Genomic DNA, 20,954 nt, shown 5'->3' with positions numbered 1-20,954 from the left:
GAGACACGAGGAGAGCTCTCATTCAACTCTCCTCGTGACTACTCTTCTTGTGAAAGCAGCGTGTAATGAGATCGGATATGTGACCTTCATTTGGTTTGAAACGTATTAGAACAGCTATCTTAGCGACTGCTCGAGGTGTTTGATGGAAGCGCCATTATAAATGAAGCCACCATCGGTAATCGGTATCGGGCGGTTATCCTGGAAGGGCGAACCCAGTACCTCCGTCCCAGGTCAAGATGTATCTGAGGCGTTTTTACGCCTCATTTTAACTGTGCATCCTCACTAGCTTTCAGCTGTAGGCAGACAGTTGGTGATTGCCGAGTGTTACGTGTATTGTAGTACCTTTCCGTTAAAAAACGCGGCGGCGGCCGGCCGGGTCCATTCGCCCGCCTCTCAAGCCCGACGGACAGACAGACAGACAGACGGTATCACAGTGTTGCGTCCAAAAGTAAAACGGCCCGGCACGGACGGACGGCCGGGTTAAGTAAAAGGCCGCCAGGTCACGGCGTCGCTCCCCGTCAGGTCACGGCGTCGCTCACCGTCTGGTGCGGCGGCGGCCGGCGCTCTGCACACACAGGTGACCTGACCTGGCGCGCGGCGCACGGACCGCCGCCCCGCACACAGCAGTGGACCCCACCCCCTTTGAGCAATCCCCTGTCTCGTGACACGCATTGTGACCTCGGCATCAGCGGACGGTCGTTCCGTCCGGAATACAGCGACGATATACCCAAATAAGGCTAAATCAGAGGCGTCCCGGCCCACAGCGGTTACCAGCATACTAACGGCACTGAACCAACCGGCCAATATCTCCAGCGAGTAAACGACATACACGATAACCATTCGCATCGAGCGCCTCTTGGTCAAAACAAACACGGCGCCTAGCTCTCTCACACGCACGCACACCTCGATAACTGTTCATAAACTACCTATAAACCTGTGAACGCTCTCAACAGCTCAGTCACGTGTACGAAAATAACATGTTCGCGCGGCGCCGTCCGGCCCGCCGCGCTCTGCGCTTCTCTCGAGTATTACCACTGTGGCTCCGGCCGGGCGCCCGTCCCTCTCAGCTCTGCGTCTCCGCGGCCAGGCACTCGTCACACACGCGCACGGGCAGCTGGTGTCCGAACTGGGGCAGCGGCAGCACGCCCGAGCTGCAGCGCGAGCAGAACACGCGGCCGCAGCGGCGGCAATGGTGGCGGCGGCGCACCATCGTGAACGGCTGGCCGCACTGCATGCACTCTGGCGCCGCCTGGTCGGGCACCCAGAGCGGCGCCGAGCGGCGCGGCGTCACCTCCAGCGGCGGCGGCGGCGGCGGCTGGCGCGGCTCGAGCGCCTCCGTCAGCCGCGCCGGCACGGTGACGGCCGGAGGCGCCGGCGGCGGCGGCAGCGGCCGGGCCGGGCCGCCCTCTGCCAGCACCTGCTGCACCAGGCCGGCCTCGCCGCTGATGCCGATGCTGCCGTGCACCAGCACCTGGGCCTCCATGTGGTCGCCCACCACGCGCATGTTGCTGGCCAGGTGGGACTCCTCCGAGACCTGGCTGAGCAGGGCCGGCGCGGGGGCGGGGGCGGGCCCGCCTACATCCACCACGTCGATGACGGCCGCCGGAGAGCCCAGCGCCTCCTCGGCAGAGTCGACAGAGCCGCACGACGGGCTCAGCTCTGGGGAACGGAGAGGGCGGGTCAGACATGGGCTGTGCCAGACAGTACGAACTCAAGTACTGGGGGTACCGCGAGGGGGACGGGTCAGACAAAGGCCGTGTCAGACAGCACACGCTGAGGGGACGGGGTCAAACACTGAGATCGGAGGGGACAGAGTCAGACTTGGGCCGTGCCGGACAGCACGGAGAAAACGGGTCAGATCAGACTCTGCTGGAGACTGGACGCTCCATCAAGCTACAGAACAGATCACAAACTTGGACATGCTAGCGTTGACAAAGACCCGTCCACGTCGTTCCCATGTGGATTTTACACTTGAGTTACACGCTCTTGAGGTAGCTCAACAAATTGAGATGTTGCTTTTGACGCAGTCAGGCACGTAACATTCCAGGGACAGAATTATCTCACCTCCGCTGGAATCCTCCTCGGGCGTGGCGTTGATCTGGAAGACCACCTTGAGGATGTTGCGCAGGTCTGAGGCGAAGTTGGTCTGAAGCTGGTCGGCCACTCCCGAAATGCAGACAAACAGACGGTGAATCAGGTCCTGGCTGTCCCTGAAGACACAACACGACTGTAATGGTACACACATCCGGCCAACAGCGTAGGCTCGTGGTCAGCATCACATCAGCTGAATCGAATGGGCCACTTCACAGCTAATGATACTGTGAGCATAATTACTGAATCTGATGAACAAGGAGTATTATATTCTAAATTCTACATTGCTCATTAGGGTGTGTCATATCAAATATTTTTGTCTCAGATCAAGCGCTTCCGCGGATATTCCTTGTCTCTGGGTTCATTGAAGCCCATTGGCACTGTTCTTTTTTCGCTGCACCGAAAATTCAGGCGGCGCGGGCCCAATCAATTTCGACATTTCTCGTGGCGCCCGGCGTTGAAGTCTCCATACTGAACACAATGCGTACCGTAGCGCTAACACCAGCCATATGACTCGCCGTCGGCCTGTAGCGGCCAACGCCGTTTGACGGTTAAAATTCGATTGCTATTTCTTGTTTAAATGGACGTCGGACGAAACATACTATCATTTTAATGTGTTGAGGCCATTCAGGGACTCACAGATGATCCATATAATAGGACTTAGGCGGCGGAACGGAACGGGGAGGGCACCGGGGCACCGTGCCCCCCTTTGATTTTGGTATTTTAACATTAGCCCTATGGGCGTTGCATGGAAAGAATGGGACCAGAAGTCGGCAGTGCCCCCCCCCCCCTTAATTGAAGGTGTTCCGCCGCTACTGTATGTAATAGGATCACGCTGCAGCCTTGGCAAGACTATCACGAGTGGGGCAGGGAGAATGAGAGCACGGATGGACAGAGGGAAACATGAGCGGGGTCTCGGGTATCACCCCTCCGTCGGCAACACAATGTGTCGGCTTTCGAGTCATGTGCTGTCTCCCAGAGACACACGAGCTTGCAAAGAACGTGAGTCAGTCTGGTTTCAGCTGCGGCGTGAGCAGAAGTGCGTGTGGTGCAATCGAATCGGACTATTCGTGCCGCAGTGATGCCGTGGTGAAGCAAGCCGAAACATTTTGTTATCGGGTCTCCTAGTGTGCTGCGGGTAAATCAGCTGCCTACCAACAGAGATGTAGTGAACTATGTGAGACTCTTGGCAGAGGATAGAAAAAGTGAGCGGACAGTCACTGCATGTTTACGTGAAGCAGCGGAGGCGGTGGTTGCAATGTGGTCGAGTGAGGGCATACCAACGATACAAATGCACAATGTGGTTCGGAAGGTAAAGCAAGTCTACGAAAGATTTCGCCGATCGAACAAGGTGTCCGAAAGAATGTGGGAGGGACAAACGAAACAAAGTGTTCCTGAAGCGAGTCTGTTTCGTAAGCTTTTTGACATCGCCCGCTGCCGCTGTAAAGATCGGCGAAGCTGTACCTGTCCGCTTTCAAACTGGGTACCGCCAGCGGAAATAGCATTCCTTCGAGACCAGAGAGGAGTTTGGAAGATGAGACTGGTTGGTGTGGACTACGAGGAGACGAGGAAACGACGTAAGACTGCGAGCCTTGAGACGGGAGCGGAACGAGGGGAGGGGCGACGTGGGTCAAGCTGGTCCTTCCCACCTCCGTACCTATTCCAACGGCGTCAATATCGACGAGACAGGCCAGGTAGACTCGTCGGCAACGACCGACACCAACGACAGTAATGAAGACGTCACAAGTGAATTTGAGATGAAGGAATGCATCAAAGACTCAAACGATGATGATATGACAAACACTGCACTGGCAGCTGACCGACAAGGTATGGTTTATCCAACCGTGCTGTAGCGGCCGTCATCAATGGTTTTTAGACGGATGTCGGTCGCGTAGCGAGCGGCAAAACAGAATTGCTGGTCGACCCGAAAAAAGTATGGAGAGAAAGATGCCGGATGAGACAAGCTGCCAGCTGCACTCGAATGAGCTTGTACTGAGGGAAGTTTTCCAGAACTTGGACGGCAAAACCAGTGGACCCGGATCATTCACGGGGCCGTTGGGCCAGGCAGCCGGCGCCTCCGTGCACCGTCTTTCTCCCGTGAAGTTCCGACCGGTGAGCGGCCCAGAGCTGGATCTGCCGGACAACATCATCGCGGACCTCAGCAGCGACCAACTCCTGCTGTATCAGCTCACCAGAGCCGTGCGGGCGGGCAACATCTCCGCAAAGGAGGCCTGCAAGAAAATCGGTTCCCTGAACACAATGCAAGGTAAGGCAAATGCTAATTGAGTTGAATTCAGTTTGCTATTGAATGGCAAAGATGCATCTTTTCTGTGTAACCGTTGTCTCAATAGAGGATACTGCCTCGTTTGCATTGCTTACATCCGTATTGACAGCGTCTGTCGACGTTAACAGGCGAAGACGCGCGCGGCTGGTGTTAGTGTCATCAAAGGCATTACGCCAAACATGGAGACTGCAACGCCGGGCGCCACGATAAATCCCGAACTTCTTTCAGCCGGCGCCGATCGAATTTTCGATGCATGGGAAAAAGAACTGCACCAATGGGCTTCCATAGACACAGGGACAAGGAAAATCAGCGGAAGCGCTTGATCTGTTTCTAGTGACACACCCTATTGCTCATCCATGCTAAACGAACGAAAATTCAGTCTTTTTACTCGAGTTTCCAATTACTGACCAGCCAGCAGACCACTGTCCCACCGTCCCCTCACGCTGCCACCCGCTCCTATGTACTGACTTGAAGCGCGCGCGGGACCGGCTGCGCGTGGCGATCTCGGCCGCCTGGATGGCCAGCGCGATCTCTCGGTCTCCGCTGCGCGTGGGCCGCTCGTCGTCACTAGAGTCGGAGCCGGACTGGGACGACTGGTGGCTGCTGCCCTCGGCCGGAGCGCCGCCCGGCGAGCTGACGGACGGAAGGCGGGGAGGGTCCGTCAGACGACAGCGGGAGGAGAAAATCAGATGCTTCTGCGACACTGGTAGCATCGCTAGTGCGTCATGGGCAGGGTTTGGCCCTCTCTTACATAACTTTACATAACACCACGCATTTCTATCAACCGTAAAAAATACAACATGAAAGTGAGTCCAAATTCACTAGATGGAACGAACATTATTGCAGGCTACGTATGTAGAGTTTAGACTGCAGAGTGATACTCACCAGCACACTAACAATAAATCAGGAAAGAAACAAAAGATATAACCACACCAATTTGCCTCAAGCTCACTACCTATCGACACGTTAGCACACAGTCCCACCCCAGACCTGCAGCCGCCGACACCCACCAGTGGTTGTGCTGGTAGAGCAGGCCTCCGGCGCTGCCGCACGGAGCGCGGGTTAGCTTCTTCTTGCGGTGTCTGCCGGTGCCGCTGTGCCCGGGGGCGGGGGCGGGGGCGGGGGCGGCGGGCGGCTCGGGTTCCTCGGCAGACTGAGCGCGCCGCTCCGCCTCTGAGACGGCCAGGCCCACCAGGTCGTCCACGATGGAGGCCACCTGACGCTCCACGTCCCGGCGCTGGTCCAGGCTGCGGGCGAGGAGTGGGGAAAGACATCAGTGCAGAGTGGTGGACGGTACTGCTCAGTACTTAACGGCTGTCACACTCCGTAACCCAGTGCCGTGGTGAATTAAATGTATACCAGGCGCATACAAATTACCAAATCTACAGAGTAAAGAGAATAATAACCTCAACACGACTCAAACTGTTCCTACCACAATGCCCGACTCGCCCACACCATCCAGCGCCCCACAGCACCACCTACCGGCTGCCGTAGTCGCAGGCGATGATGGGCACCCTTCCGACGCGGCCCCTGGCGGCCGGCTCCGTGGCTGACCCGCGGCGCTGGTCTGCCGGGGCGCCGGTGGCCGCCGCCTCCTCAGCAGTGGCCCCGCTCCTCGCCAGCCGGCGGTGGCCGTTCGAGCCGCTGCCGGAGCCGCCCTGGCCGCGCCGGCGCCGGTGCGAGCGGCTGCCCGGGTGGAACTGACGCAGACGCGCCTCCGTCTCCCGACACGCTGAGCGGCTGACACTCCGCCGACAGCCCGGGTTCTTGGAGTAGAACTCGGCCACGAACGCGTCGATGTCGGGCATGGGGTAGGCGTCGGGTGCCGAGGGCACGTCACTGGCCACCGTGTTGATGGGTTCGTCCACCGAGCAGAGGGCCTTCTCCAGAGCGTAGAGCTCGGCCTTACTGAGCGTCCATAGCAGCTCGCGGATCTTACACAGCAGATTCTGAAACGGAGAGATGATAAAATGAGCTGCACTTGAGGCAGGCGGTCGTACAGCTTGCGCAAGAGCTTAAAATGACAACAAACCTTATCATTCTAGAACCAACACTGCAGCTGCAGCAGACAAGCAAACAGTGTCATGACATCGGCGCTACCATTACAAACACTGTCTGGCTGGTCGATCGGTCGATTCGGAGCAGCATGTGTGCGCCATCACGCATGTTTACTGCTCACAATGCGTGTGGTGCGAACAGCCGGGAGTGGGACACTACGGGTCACTCAGTCAGTGGAGCGGACGGGAGGGGGGGGGGGGTACCAGACGGGGGGAGGGGGCGAATGTATGGCGGCGGCGGCGCCACACCGACCTTGGTCCCGATCTAGTAACGCTGAGCAGACGTCCGTCGGTCACCGTCCGTTCTGGGGCGCCGCACATGACGCACAGGGGCACGTGGCGCGCACGAGCAGACGAGGTCCCCCTCCCCTCCCCTATCCTCAGAGGTCCGAGCGTCAACAGCGGCAGCGGAGCGAGGCGTGAATGGTACGTGATAAACCTCCACGGGCCATACAAACCACTGAGACTCGGACATGAGTGGCTCCACTATCGCGCTGAGAAGGGCTCCGCTGAATGCATGACACGCGCGAAATAAAGTCGAGCCGTCAAAGGGTGCTATCGAGTCGGATGACTCAGCTTTGCCTATTTGCGATCGCACTTGACAACGGCTCGATAAGCAAAGAAACCCTATCGTCACCGATACTCGAGAAGTGATGTTTACAGTTGGATGCTTTCTAAGCGTCACATAACCCTACACGAAGCACGCCGATCCCGCTGAGAAACTACCGCTCAATGTTACAGGCGCCGCATCACGAGTTGTGTCTGTGCCGTGCGTTTTTTGTTTTTGTTTTTTGTCGCCCACATATCGACCGTTCAGGGAAGTGTGTAGCGCGACCCCGCGTCCGCCTGTGCCCTGTCTTTTCCCGGAAGCGCCATGTACCCCGATCCAGTTCAGAAGCGGAACCATGCCACCCGGAACCTACCCCAATCATAACACCCTCACCAAACCCCGGAAACACAGCCCAGGAAACAACCCCTACCAGACCCACGACCACCCGCCTCGCGACCGTCTGCCCAGCGTCCGCCTACCTTGAACGGTCGGAAGAGTTCCGAAATGTCCGCGATATCCTGATCGAGCCGCAGCGGTCCATCCGGGTAGATGACCAGCCCGGCGACTATGGCCAGCCGAGGGATGGTGAACATGAGAGCCGGATCGTACAGATCCAGCTGCTCCTGACTCAGCAGACCCAGGCGCAGCGCCCTGCCGGGGGAGCGGGGCGAGTCAGGTCACAGGGGCGGGTCAGGTCACAGGGGCAGGTCACACATGTCACTGGGACGATAGGTCACACAGGCAACAGAGTCGGGTCACACAGCTGTTCAGAGGGACGCTGTGTCTGTCACACATCTTCACTTACCACTGACCTCAGGCCTCACACGGGGCACAGGGACACCGTGTCCTATAGGTTCAGTTACCACCGACTCTGGGTGGGCCACACAGGCACATCGCCGCTGTATATGGAATGTCTGTATGTATGACGCGATGTGTGAGCGAGGCGGGTCACGTAGGCCCACGGGGACTGCGTGCTTCTGTGACACGTCATGAGCTGGGTCACGCACCCAGCAGGACGTCAATGGTCGCCGGGGGTGGTGGACCATGCTACATAGCACATCGTCGGGACCAGGGCTGCGGAGTCGACGGAATTTGAGCGACTCCGACTCCGACTCCGACTCCGGCCTGAAAAAATCGACTCCGACTCCGACTCCGACTCCAGCTCCGACTCCGACCTTCAGTACCTATTTCCCATATATCAAAGATGCATCATGCCTGTTTGCCTTTATTGCGCAAGCAGAAACAAATGTTTGGCGAACGTACCTACCGTGTACAGTACAGTGCACTTGTACAGCACGCAGACTCGGAGACGAGACATCTACCAGTTCGTGCGCAGCAGGAGTACGGCCTCGACCAGATCGGGCTTCCTAGACGATCGGGCGTCACTCACGATATATTTCAGGGCGGAGAACAGCCGCTCCACGCTTACTTGTGTGACGGGTAGGGCCGTGAGAGTCCACGCTGCCGGCTGTAGTTGAGCTGGGAACCCGTCCGCGATTCCGTCGTAGGCAGTCTTACATTTAGTCCTTGTCTGCAGCTTGCTGACCTTTTCCAGGTCCTCGATGAGCGACGGCTGTTGCTCCTCCGCCTTCTGCTGACGCTGCTGTTGCAGCGCGTCCAGATCTCGCTCCAGCTCGTCTTCGCTGGAGCCGCTGCCGTCCTTGGAGCCTGTGGCGCCATCTGTTTGCTGCCCGGTCCGGTTCTCCGACGGCCTCTCCATGCCCCTCCTGAGCTGCCGCTCGCGATGTACCACGCTTGTGAACGCCCGTTCGGCCTGGCGAATGTCAACCTCATCCAGCAGCAGACGATAGCGGACATCAACGTACAAAGCCGCTAAGAACGCATCACATTCGAACAGGGTGCGCTGTCGGCGCTCCATGGCGTCAGCGATGGTTGAGCCCAGTCCGGTTCTATTGTCAGATTGCATAACCAGAGGTTCTTTTTACTTTCGTTGGGCGAATGCAAGGTGACGGAAATGAGTAAAACCTCACTGAACGGTAAAACTCACCCAAAATATATTCCGACACAAAAACCGACTCCGACTCCGGGCCGGAGTCGGAGTCGGCGAAAAAATATCGACTCCGACTCCGACTCCGACTCCGGCCAAAACTGTCGACTCCGGCCGACTCCGACTCCGACTCCGACTCCGACTCCGCAGCCCTGGTCGGGACAGGTATACGCTTGTTCCTCCACGACCCCAAAGCGAACGGCAAAGATACGATGATCGAAGTCCAGAACATTGTGTTGAGCACTGAGTCGTCCCTTGCAATTATCAATATGCCTGAGCATGCGAGGGCCACTATATTTACGACTGACAAAACCACCAAAAAACCGTACCGCTCCGTTCGTGCGCCATTCAGTGGCGAACCAGCCTTTCGTGATAGGTAGCCCGGATTCCTAGCCTTTTAGTGAACCGATCGGTCTTAGTACACGCGAGATGGTATGTAGCGATGGACCCGCGTCCGGCGCTGGCCACGGGTGGGTTCGAGTAGGAACAGACGGGCGCGACCGGCCGTGGTGGGGAGGAATAGTGCTGGCTGGGGGAAACCACTGACAAATTCACGGTCAAAGAAAAAAATACAGACTATCTGCACTACAGTATTTTTTTTCAGAATGACCATAAGAGAAGCTTACGTTTTTTTTCGTGTGGAAGAGTGGATGTTTACAGAAACTGATGTTCACAAGGACAGCGCGGAATCACCATTCACTTCCGTAACCATATTGTGAGCAACACGTAATCAGCTACTACACAGAAAAAGTCGATGGAATAGAAAAAGCCGATGGGTCGGCCACCAACGCACCAATCAATTACCATGGTGTGATTTATAAATGATCAGGTTCCAAGACTACCATTACGCGACTAGTACCCCGGTTACCGAAGTATCTGCTACGCACGACCTCTGGTATCGACCTGTTGGGGCGGTACTCATTCTTTTATGAAGGCGGGCTGGGCCAACCAAACACTCGAAAGCACGGACTTACGGCGGGTCTTTGAATATGGTAAATAAACAAACCAGCTTCGTATCGCATGACAATAATTTTAAGAATACGACCACTGCTTTATATAAGTTTGGCAATGGACAACAGATCAGCTCCTAAGCCAATAAATTTGAGCTCACATCCTTTATTCGCTCAAGGTCCCTGTGGAATTTCATACCTATAGCATGCTATAGCACAATGCACACTGCAACTTTATGAACAAGGTGAATTGACGCTCAAATCCGTACACACACAAATACAGGCCAATAACAAAAAAAAAACACGTGTAGCATCTCTCACCTCTGCACGGTCTCGGAGAAGAGCGCTATGACATTCTGTATAAGGGCGTACTCCTTGGCCGACTTGACCGTTACCATGGCGCTGACGTAACGCAGCTCGAACTCGGCGAATAGCCGGTCAAAGATCTTCAGCGACTCGCACAGTTTCTCGGTGAACTCTTGTGGCGACTTTAGGCACTGTCGGGGAGAGGGCGACTGTTAGAGGCGGCGGCTGATGGTCAATGGCGGGATTATAACGTAGAGCGATGGAAGGGGGGGGGGGTGATGGATTGGGAAGCCCGCCAGGGCGGGGAGGGGAAGGGTGACAAACAACACACAGTGGCGTGACTGATTGCAGGGCTGCAGTCTTTCTGGGACGGCGATTGGGAGGGCATGTGGTCGACGGAAATGATAACGGAATATGTCAGACTCGGAGTGACGCTCCCCTTTACTCACCAAATTGCGGAAAGGGACTAATCGAGTCCTCAATTTTAGCCACGCTGCATGAATCCTGCTCGAATTTAACACAACCAAAGTGGAACTTCGTGAATATCACGCACACCAAGTCTATAAGTCCAAAACTGAGCTCGTGCTATGGAAGCATTCAGTTAACAAGTTATGACTTGTGGTTAAGAAAGTTGTTAGCCTAACATCCAACATTTGATCATAACAGAGTGTAGTGTAAATAACACTGAAATAACCATACATCCCCAAGCTTTACTATTAAAAAATAAGGAGCTGAGGCAGACAACTCGTGTAATTGAGACCATTTAATTGTGTTGGACTGAAACTTTTCTGTCGCGCGCCTAACTGGTGATTTTTAAACAGCCCAACAACACTCATTATTAACCTCATTTCGCAATCACTTATTGCAAAACAACATTCACATATCTAATGCTTCAAACAATGCCCATTTGCCTGAACGATCACCAGTTAGCAAATAGCCCGGCAGAAACCGCTGCTGATGTGTCCCAATGGCAAGCTACGGCTTCACTGCACGACACCCTTTGACATTTGTAGAGTCAGCACCGCTTGTGCCTGTGACGCCGGCGAGTCGCCTGTGTTGACCAGAGCGATAGGGGAGGGAAGGGAGCCTTAACGTGGCAGGACACGAATGAAGGACCGTAAAATAGTACGGAAAGGAACCATAGCAGCATACTACACGTTAGTCACATAACTGATACAGTTGCAGACATGACGAAAAGACACGGGAATAGTCTGATATCAGTTATAACAGGTCGCTAACCGCAGTTCACCGCGGCTCTGGCATCTGCTCTAACAACTCTGATGACAGGTTTCTCGAACCCGAGCCCGCCAATCACGAATGCCACCAAACCAGTTCCCCCCGTACGTCTCTGAGTGATGTTGCGTCATTCTCAGACGCGCACGGAGCGCCGGGCGGGGGCGGGGGCGGGGGCGGGGCGGGGGCGGCAGGACGGGCCCTGTTTGCCGACCTGTTCACGCAGCAGCGCTCGGACGTTCTCCAGGCTCTTGGTGACAGCCTTGGCCAGCGGACGCATGCCGGCGCTCTCCATCTCCCGGTTCATGATGCAAGAGCCGGCGGCCAGACACTGTCGGCAGAGGAACGGGGGATGTTAGACTCAGATGGACGGATTGACACCGGGCTGTCCGGAGTGAGCCGAGGATGTGACGGCCGGACAGACGCAGGACACTGTACGATAAGCAGGAAAAGGGGAATGTTAAACACGGACGGAAAGACGGTGGATGAACGTCGGGCACCGTAGAATACGGATCAGGACATCGTACAAGGGGACAGACGTCGGGCACTACAGTCGGTCGATAGCACGTCACACACGGACGGATGTTGGGTGTGTGTAGCCTCGACACAGATGCACACCCAACTGTGCTACCGCCGGTAGTAACAATAACACAGACACAAACACATGGCGATGATACAAACATCAGTCATATTCTGTTCCCGCAAACAGCCAAACCAGCGCTCACAACTCCTACAAACAGCCTAACTATCGGACACAGCCCGCACTTTCCCAGGTAGCCAGTACTCGAGAGCCGTCTGCATTCCCTCCGGTACTGGAAGATTGCACATTGCACAACCGCGACAGAGGGGTTGGAGCAGCCGCGCTGCTCCGGTTGGATCTGGCGAGTCCGGGATCCCGGCAGCGGCCCCGTCCGACCAAACTCTCCCGTAACCGAGCCACACACTGGCGACAGCACAGACCTAATGGATAAACACGCCAGCGCTGGAATTCCAGCCCCCCCCCCCCCCCACAGCCGCCGCCGCTCGGTCCTAAACCGACAGATTGGTACACTCGGGGGCAGAGTGATGTTCCACCACTCCCTATCTATCGGGCTCCCATGGCTCAGCACTGGCTGCTGCCAGTGGCAGCACTGGCAGCACTGGCACTGGCAGGCAGTGCTGATCAGTGCTGAGGGCAGGCAACACTGGCAGCAGCCAGTGCTGAGCCATGGGAGCCCGATGGGTGGGGAGTGGTGGAACATCAATCTGCCCCCGAGTGTACAGCAGGCCACCAAACAATCCTCGTCACCGCTGAGGTCCCTGTGGCTTACAGCGGAGGCTCCGACCTGCTCCGGGAGGGGGGGGGGGGGTCACGGCAGGCGGCGCGGGCACCGGAGCGGCACGGCCGCCGTCGGATGCACCAACACACAGTCGACCAGCCGTGACAGGATGTGCCTGCCCTCCCCGCACCCGTGCACCCGGGTCGTAGGCGGCACGGCGGCACCGCGCCGACAATCATAACGGGAACACCCACTTAGCCCACATAGCCGCTCAACGTGCGTGGATGGGTGGCAGGGGTCTCCCGCTCGCGACTCAGTTTCTCGACAAACGGAGAACTTCGCGCCGGTAAAACGGAGCAAATCCAATCAAATCCTCACTAATTATCCACGCAAACGAGCCCGATAAGTGTATAAAAAAGTGAGGATCACACGGTAAACACGACCTCGCACTCCCCGCTGCGCTGATGGCTCTAGTACAGCGAATTCCGTCCGTCGGCGCGTCACTCCCTGCCCGATACCATCTCTGCCCGCCGGGACCGCTGTGCAATCAGTGGCGTGCAGGGGTGAGCGGCGGGCGGTAGCGGCACGGCCTTGTCCGACCTCGGCCGGCACACTGACACGGACGGCCCTGAGAGCCGAGCGACCGCGCTGCGGGTCGGCGCGGGTCTACCAGGCAGATAAGGTGCCGCTGGATTTTCCATTTTACAGTAGTCACGAAGACATGTTTTTGCATGATGAGTGGTACGGTAGAGAAAGATACATCCCCTCAACACAATTAAAGAGTAGTTAGAATATTCTATCCACTCTCCGCTAGGCAGAATGAATATTACTTGCTCAACAGAACCCTATATTCAAATAGCTATTTCAGTTCAGGAAAATATTTCGCACTTCAAAGACACAACTGGGTACACAGCGCACCGCGCCGCGTCTACGTTTCAACGATAAGGAATGAGTTCGGGAAGTACGGACCACGGGGACTCCCGGCACGGAATAAACGTCAGTGGCGTCTTCACACCGCGTTCAGACGTCATCAATGACGGCTCAAGCCCGCTCCAGACGTCATCAATGGCGTGACATACTCCATCCAGCGTCATACGTTCTCACATCTCAGTCCAGAGTCATCGATGGCGTCTGACACACCAGCCAGACGTCATCACTCATATCTCTGGCGCGTCATCAATGACGTTCCCACAGCCTTTTCAGACGTTATCAGTGGCGTCCTCAGTGCTCAAATATTCACAGCTCCATCCAGGCACCCAACGTCATCAATGGCGTCCTCGCACTCTATCTCTGCCATATTCAATGACTCCTTATATCCCTCCAGGCATTCTCCACTCGTCACTATTCAAATAACATACAGCTAGCCGAACTCACCTCCGCGCCGAACCAGAGCTGGCCAGCCAGGTTCTCCTGCAGCACATCGTCGGGAAATTTGGCGCGGAAGTCGCGTGGCGCCCGGTCCTCCCCCACCACTTCGTCCAACATGTGGTTGCAGATGCTCAGAACCTGAAGGTCAGAGGGGCGGAGAAGATGCTTCAGCGATGGCCAATATACACAGCGGCATGCGCGGGTTGGGAGATAAAAACGCCTTGGCATTACCACAGAAAAAGAATGAATTCAAGTCTCCACGCACGGGAAGTAACTATGAACGGTAAGGGTAATTTCGCAACACCTTCTATGAAAAATACATAAATCTGGGCGGGCTGCAGCTACGTGAAGCACGAGTCCAAATTCCAAAACAAAATTGTCTCCTATCATTCATCAAGAATCAAAAGGGATGCTTTATCTAAAAAATAATAAATGGAGATCGCTACCACTGCCTCAGAGCAACCGCAAAGCAGCTGTTTGCTATACAAATATAACATTTCAGCTACTGCGCAAATCTCAGCCGTCCATGCGCCATGTTTTGACATAGTCACAAATTCCACGTGCATATAGTTGCATCATATTCACATTCAGATTCGCGTGCACATTCGCGGACCCCTTCGATTTGGCTGAAAATTGCACAGCAGATAGACCATGAGCTCCTAAGTGCAAAAATCATCTTTTTATTTACCGACATTAAGTATTTTCCAAGTTATTCACGTTTGTTTTACTAGTACAATATTCTGGTTAGTAAACTTCCCGGAAAAATCGGACCTCATCAAATTTCAAGAAAATTTCAGAAATGATTAAGACTCAGTAGTGCTTTACAAAAAACTAATTTGCATCAAACGGGGTCGCATAGTTTTCTCAGGAGAAGTCTCTAAAGTTCAAGGTCGTTCAAGGTCATGCAATTTTTCTCACTTTTTGGAGTCGTTTTACACGTGACAGCTTCGTATTTATGAAGGACATTAGCTATACATACTGCAATAACAATATACTTAAGCACCAGAGGCATTGTTAGACCAAAGGGCGAAAAACAGTCGATAAACCTATTGAGCAAAGCCAAGAGGTAAATACAAGTGATATTCAGATTTCTCGTCCTAAAGTGAACTTGCCGGACCCCTCCGATTTCGTTCAAAGTCACAGGAATGATGCTCCTTGACCTCCTGAACACGAAAATAGTGCTTCTTTTGACCGACATCAAAGACTTTTCCAGATATACGCATGCGTGCACATTCAAATTGCATATGTTGCATATGGCACGTTGGGCGGACCCCTTTGATTTCGCTCAAAATCACAGGAATGATGCTCCTTGACCTCCTGAACACGAAAGTAGTGCTCCTTTTGACCGACATCAAAGACTTTTTCCAGATATACGCATGCGTGCACATTCAAATTGCATATGTTGCATATGGCACGTTGGGCGGACCCCTTCGATTTCGCTCAAAATCACAGGAATGATGCTCCTTGACCTCCTGAACACGAAAACAGTGCTACTTTTAACCGACATCAAAGACTTTTCCAGATATACGCATCCGTGCACATTCAAATTGCATATGTTGCATATGGCACGTTGGGCGGACCCCTTCGATTTCGTTCAAAATCACAGGAATGATGCTCCTTGACCTCCTGAACACGAAAATAGTGCTCCTTTTGACCGACATCAAAGACTTTTCCAGATATACGCATGCGTGCACATTCAAATTGCATATGTTGCATATGGCACGTTGGGCGGACCCCTTCGATTTCGTTCAAAATCACAGGAATGATGCTCCTTGACCTCCTGAACACGAAAATAGTGCTCCTTTTGACCGACATCAAAGACTTTTCCAGATATACGCATCCGTGCACATTCAAATTGCATATGTTGCATATGGCACGTTGGGCGGACCCCTTCGATTTCGCTCAAAATCACAGGAATGATGCTCCTTGACCTCCTGAACACGAAAACAGTGCTACTTTTGACCGACATCAAAGACTTTTCCAGATATACGCATGCGTGCACATTCAAATTGCATATGTTGCATATGGCACGTTGGGCGGACCCCTTCGATTTCGTTCAAAATCACAGGAATGATGCTCCTTGACCTCCTGAACACGAAAATAGTGCTTCTTTTGACCGACATCAAAGACTTTTCCAGATATACGCATGCGTGCACATTCAAATTGCATATGTTGCATATGGCACGTTGGGCGGACCCCTTTGATTTCGCTCAAAATCACAGGAATGATGCTCCTTGACCTCCTGAACACGAAAGTAGTGCTCCTTTTGACCGACATCAAAGACTTTTTCCAGATATACGCATGCGTGCACATTCAAATTGCATATGTTGCATATGGCACGTTGGGCGGACCCCTTCGATTTCGCTCAAAATCACAGGAATGATGCTCCTTGACCTCCTGAACACGAAAACAGTGCTACTTTTAACCGACATCAAAGACTTTTCCAGATATACGCATCCGTGCACATTCAAATTGCATATGTTGCATATGGCACGTTGGGCGGACCCCTTCGATTTCGTTCAAAATCACAGGAATGATGCTCCTTGACCTCCTGAACACGAAAATAGTGCTCCTTTTGACCGACATCAAAGACTTTTCCAGATATACGCATGCGTGCACATTCAAATTGCATATGTTGCATATGGCACGTTGGGCGGACCCCTTCGATTTCGTTCAAAATCACAGGAATGATGCTCCTTGACCTCCTGAACACGAAAATAGTGCTCCTTTTGACCGACATCAAAGACTTTTCCAGATATACGCATCCGTGCACATTCAAATTGCATATGTTGCATATGGCACGTTGGGCGGACCCCTTCGATTTCGCTCAAAATCACAGGAATGATGCTCCTTGACCTCCTGAACACGAAAACAGTGCTACTTTTGACCGACATCAAAGACTTTTCCAGATATACGCATGCGTGCACATTCAAATTGCATATGTTGCATATGGCACGTTGGGCGGACCCCTTCGATTTCGTTCAAAATCACAGGAATGATGCTCCTTGACCTCCTGAACACGAAAATAGTGCTCCTTTTGACCGACATCAAAGACTTTTCCAGATATACGCATGCGTGCACATTCAAATTGCATATGTTGCATATGGCACGTTGGGCGGACCCCTTCGATTTCGCTCAAAATCACAGGAATGATGCTCCTTGACCTCCTGAACACGAAAATAGTGCTCCTTTTGACCGACATCAAAGACTTTTCCAGATATACGCATGCGTGCACATTCAAATTGCATATGTTGCATATGGCACGTTGGGCGGACCCCTTCGATTTCGCTCAAAATCACAGGAATGATGCTCCTTGACCTCCTGAACACGAAAACAGTGCTACTTTTGACCGACATCAAAGACTTTTCCAGATATACGCATCCGTGCACATTCAAATTGCATATGTTGCATATGGCACGTTGGGCGGACCCCTTCGATTTCGTTCAAAATCACAGGAATGATGCTCCTTGACCTCCTGAACACGAAAATAGTGCTCCTTTTGACCGACATCAAAGACTTTTCCAGATATACGCATGCGTGCACATTCAAATTGCATATGTTGCATATGGCACGTTGGGCGGACCCCTTCGATTTCGTTCAAAATCACTGGAATGATGCTCCTTGACCTCCTGAACACGAAAATAGTGCTCCTTTTGACCGACATCAAAGACTTTTCCAGATATACGCATGCGTGCACGTTCAAATTGCATATGTTGCATATGGCACGTTGGGCGGACCCCTTCGATTTCGCTCAAAATCACAGGAATGATGCTCCTTGACCTCCTGAACACGAAAATAGTGCTCCTTTTGACCGACATCAAAGACTTTTCCAGATATACGCATGCGTGCACATTCAAATTGCATATGTTGCATATGGCACGTTGGGCGGACCCCTTCGATTTCGCTCAAAATCACAGGAATGATGCTCCTTAACCTCCTGAACACGAAAACAGTGCTACTTTTGACCGACATCAAAGACTTTTCCAGATATACGCATGCGTGCACATTCAAATTGCATATGTTGCATATGGCACGTTGGGCGGACCCCTTCGATTTCGCTCAAAATCACAGGAATGATGCTCCTTGACCTCCTGAACACGAAAACAGTGCTCCTTTTGACCGACATCAAAGACTTTTCCAGATATACGCATGCGTGCACATTCAAATTGCATATGTTGCATATGGCACGTTGGGCGGACCCCTTCGATTTCGCTCAAAATCACAGGAATGATGCTCCTTGACCTCCTGAACACGAAAGTAGTGCTCCTTTTGACCGACATCAAAGACTTTTCCAGATATACGCATGCGTGCACATTCAAATTGCATATGTTGCATATGGCACGTTGGGCGGACCCCTTCGATTTCGCTCAAAATCACAGGAATGATGCTCCTTGACCTCCTGAACACGAAAACAGTGCTACTTTTGACCGACATCAAAGACTTTTCCAGATATACGCATCCGTGCACATTCAAATTGCATATGTTGCATATGGCACGTTGGGCGGACCCCTTCGATTTCGTTCAAAATCACAGGAATGATGCTCCTTGACCTCCTGAACACGAAAATAGTGCTCCTTTTGGCCGACATCAAAGACTTTTCCAGATATACGCATGCGTGCACATTCAAATTGCATATGTTGCATATGGCACGTTGGGCGGACCCCTTCGATTTCGCTCAAAATCACAGGAATGATGCTCCTTGACCTCCTGAACACGAAAGTAGTGCTCCTTTTGACCGACATCAAAGACTTTTCCAGATATACGCATGCGTGCACATTCAAATTGCATATGTTGCATATGGCACGTTGGGCGGACCCCTTCGATTTCGCTCAAAATCACAGGAATGATGCTCCTTGACCTCCTGAACACGAAAACAGTGCTACTTTTGACCGACATCAAAGACTTTTCCAGATATACGCATCCGTGCACATTCAAATTGCATATGTTGCATATGGCACGTTGGGCGGACCCCTTCGATTTCGTTCAAAATCACAGGAATGATGCTCCTTAACCTCCTGAATACGAAAAACAGTGCTACTTTTGACCGACATCAAAGACTTTTCCAGATATACGCATGCGTGCACATTCAAATTGCATATGTTGCATATGGCACGTTGGGCGGACCCCTTCGATTTCGTTCAAAATCACAGGAATGATGCTCCTTGACCTCCTGAACACGAAAATAGTGCTCCTTTTGACCGACATCAAAGACTTTTCCAGATATACGCATGCGTGCACATTCAAATTGCATATGTTGCATATGGCACGTTGGGCGGACCCCTTCGATTTCGTTCAAAATCACAGGAATGATGCTCCTTGACCTCCTGAACACGAAAATAGTGCTCCTTTTGACCGACATCAAAGACTTTTCCAGATATACGCATCCGTGCACATTCAAATTGCATATGTTGCATATGGCACGTTGGGCGGACCCCTTCGATTTCGAATTGATGTGGCCCTTCGATTAGCCACATCAATTCTGCATCGAATGACACTAGAAACTTGAAGATCATTTCAGTCGTTTTGAGTCTAAAAGCTTCTAAAGAGACCAATGTTTGGCTATACACCCCGTAAGTGGTCTTTAGGCATACGAGTCAATGCAGAGGTCAACTTAACGGTCTCTCCTGCCTAAACTAAGAAAGATACAGAAACCCGGTTGCCATTATTCGATAGTCCTTGAATGTATCTACAACACATAGGAAATTCAAGGTCTTGACGCTTTTGGTCTGGCCGCCAGATGACGCCAAAGTTGACATAAATTTGCGCCACCTGGTGGGCAGTTGTAGAAGATCGACGAAAATGCGGTTCTGATATGTTGTAGCCCCATCCATTCTGCATCGACTGACACTAGAAACTTGAAGATCAGTGTAGTCGTATTGAATGTAGAAGCTTCTAAAGAGACCTATGTTTGTTCAGCCAAAGTTGACATATATTTGCGCCACCTGGTGGGCAGTTGTAGAAGTTCGACGAAAATGCGGTTCTAACATGTTGTAGCCACATCAATTCTGCATCGACTGACACTAGAAACTTGAAGATCGGTTCAGTCGTTTTGAGTCTAGAAGCTTCTTAAGAGACCAATGTTTGTCTATACACCCCTTTAGTGGTCTTTAGGCATACGAGTTAATACAGAGGTCAACTTAACGGTCTCTCCTGCCTAAACTAAGAAAGATACAGAAATTCTGTTACCGCCATTCGATAGTCCTTGAATGTATCTACAACTTAGAGGAAATTCAAGGTCTTGACGTTTTCGGTCTGGCCGCCAGATGGCACCAAGCTTGACATATATTTGCGCCACCTGGTGGGCAGTTCTAGAAGCCTGACGAAAATGCGGTTCTAACATGTTGTAGCCACGTCAATTCTGCATCGACTGACACTAGAAACTTGAAGATCAATTCAGTCGTTTTGAGTCTAGAAGCTTCTAAAGAGGCCAATGTTTGGCTATACACCCCGTAAGTGGTCTTTAGGCATACGAGTCAATGCAGAGGTCAACTTAACGGTCTCTCCTGCCTAAACTAAGAAAGATACAGAAATCCGGTTACCACCATTCGATAGTACTTGAATGTATCTACAACACATAGGAAATTCAAGGTCTTGACGTTTTTGGTCTGGCCGCCAGATGACGCCAAAAAGGACATTTATTTGCGCCACCTGGTGGGCAGTTGTAGAAGCTTGACGAAAATGCGGTTCTAATATGTTGTAGCCACATCCATTCTGCATCGACTGACACTAGAAACTTGAAGATCAGTGTAGTCGTATTGAATGTAGAAGCTTCTAAAGAGACCTATGTTTGTCTATGCACCCCTTAGGTGGTCTTTAGGCATGCGAGTCAATTCAGAGGTCAACTCAAC

The 20,954-nt window shown here is 52.5% G+C and overlaps 1 protein-coding gene across 1 annotated transcript in view; it reads right to left on the bottom strand.

Annotated features, from left to right (window-relative positions):
* Positions 1 to 311: 311 nt before the first annotated feature.
* Positions 312 to 20,954, bottom strand: part of LOC122393200 (lateral signaling target protein 2 homolog) — a 41,550-nt gene continuing 20,907 nt past the window's right edge. The window contains exons 3-11 of the mRNA XM_043389029.1: positions 14,113 to 14,244; positions 11,694 to 11,810; positions 10,262 to 10,437; positions 7,462 to 7,633; positions 5,858 to 6,324; positions 5,386 to 5,622; positions 4,844 to 5,008; positions 2,065 to 2,210; positions 312 to 1,659 (exon numbers count right to left, since the gene is read on the bottom strand). Of these exons, the coding sequence (XP_043244964.1) occupies positions 1,064 to 1,659; positions 2,065 to 2,210; positions 4,844 to 5,008; positions 5,386 to 5,622; positions 5,858 to 6,324; positions 7,462 to 7,633; positions 10,262 to 10,437; positions 11,694 to 11,810; positions 14,113 to 14,244 (2,208 nt within the window). The 3' untranslated portion in view covers positions 312 to 1,063. The remainder of the gene's footprint in view (positions 1,660 to 2,064; positions 2,211 to 4,843; positions 5,009 to 5,385; positions 5,623 to 5,857; positions 6,325 to 7,461; positions 7,634 to 10,261; positions 10,438 to 11,693; positions 11,811 to 14,112; positions 14,245 to 20,954) is intronic.

The sequence above is a fragment of the Amphibalanus amphitrite genome, unplaced genomic scaffold (assembly GCF_019059575.1).
Source record: "Amphibalanus amphitrite isolate SeventyFive unplaced genomic scaffold, NRLGWU_Aamphi_draft 000522F_arrow, whole genome shotgun sequence".
Lineage (NCBI taxonomy): Eukaryota > Metazoa > Arthropoda > Thecostraca > Balanomorpha > Balanidae > Amphibalanus > Amphibalanus amphitrite.
Note: the sequence above shows the minus strand (reverse complement) of the source record. Positions and strands in the feature narration are given on the sequence as shown.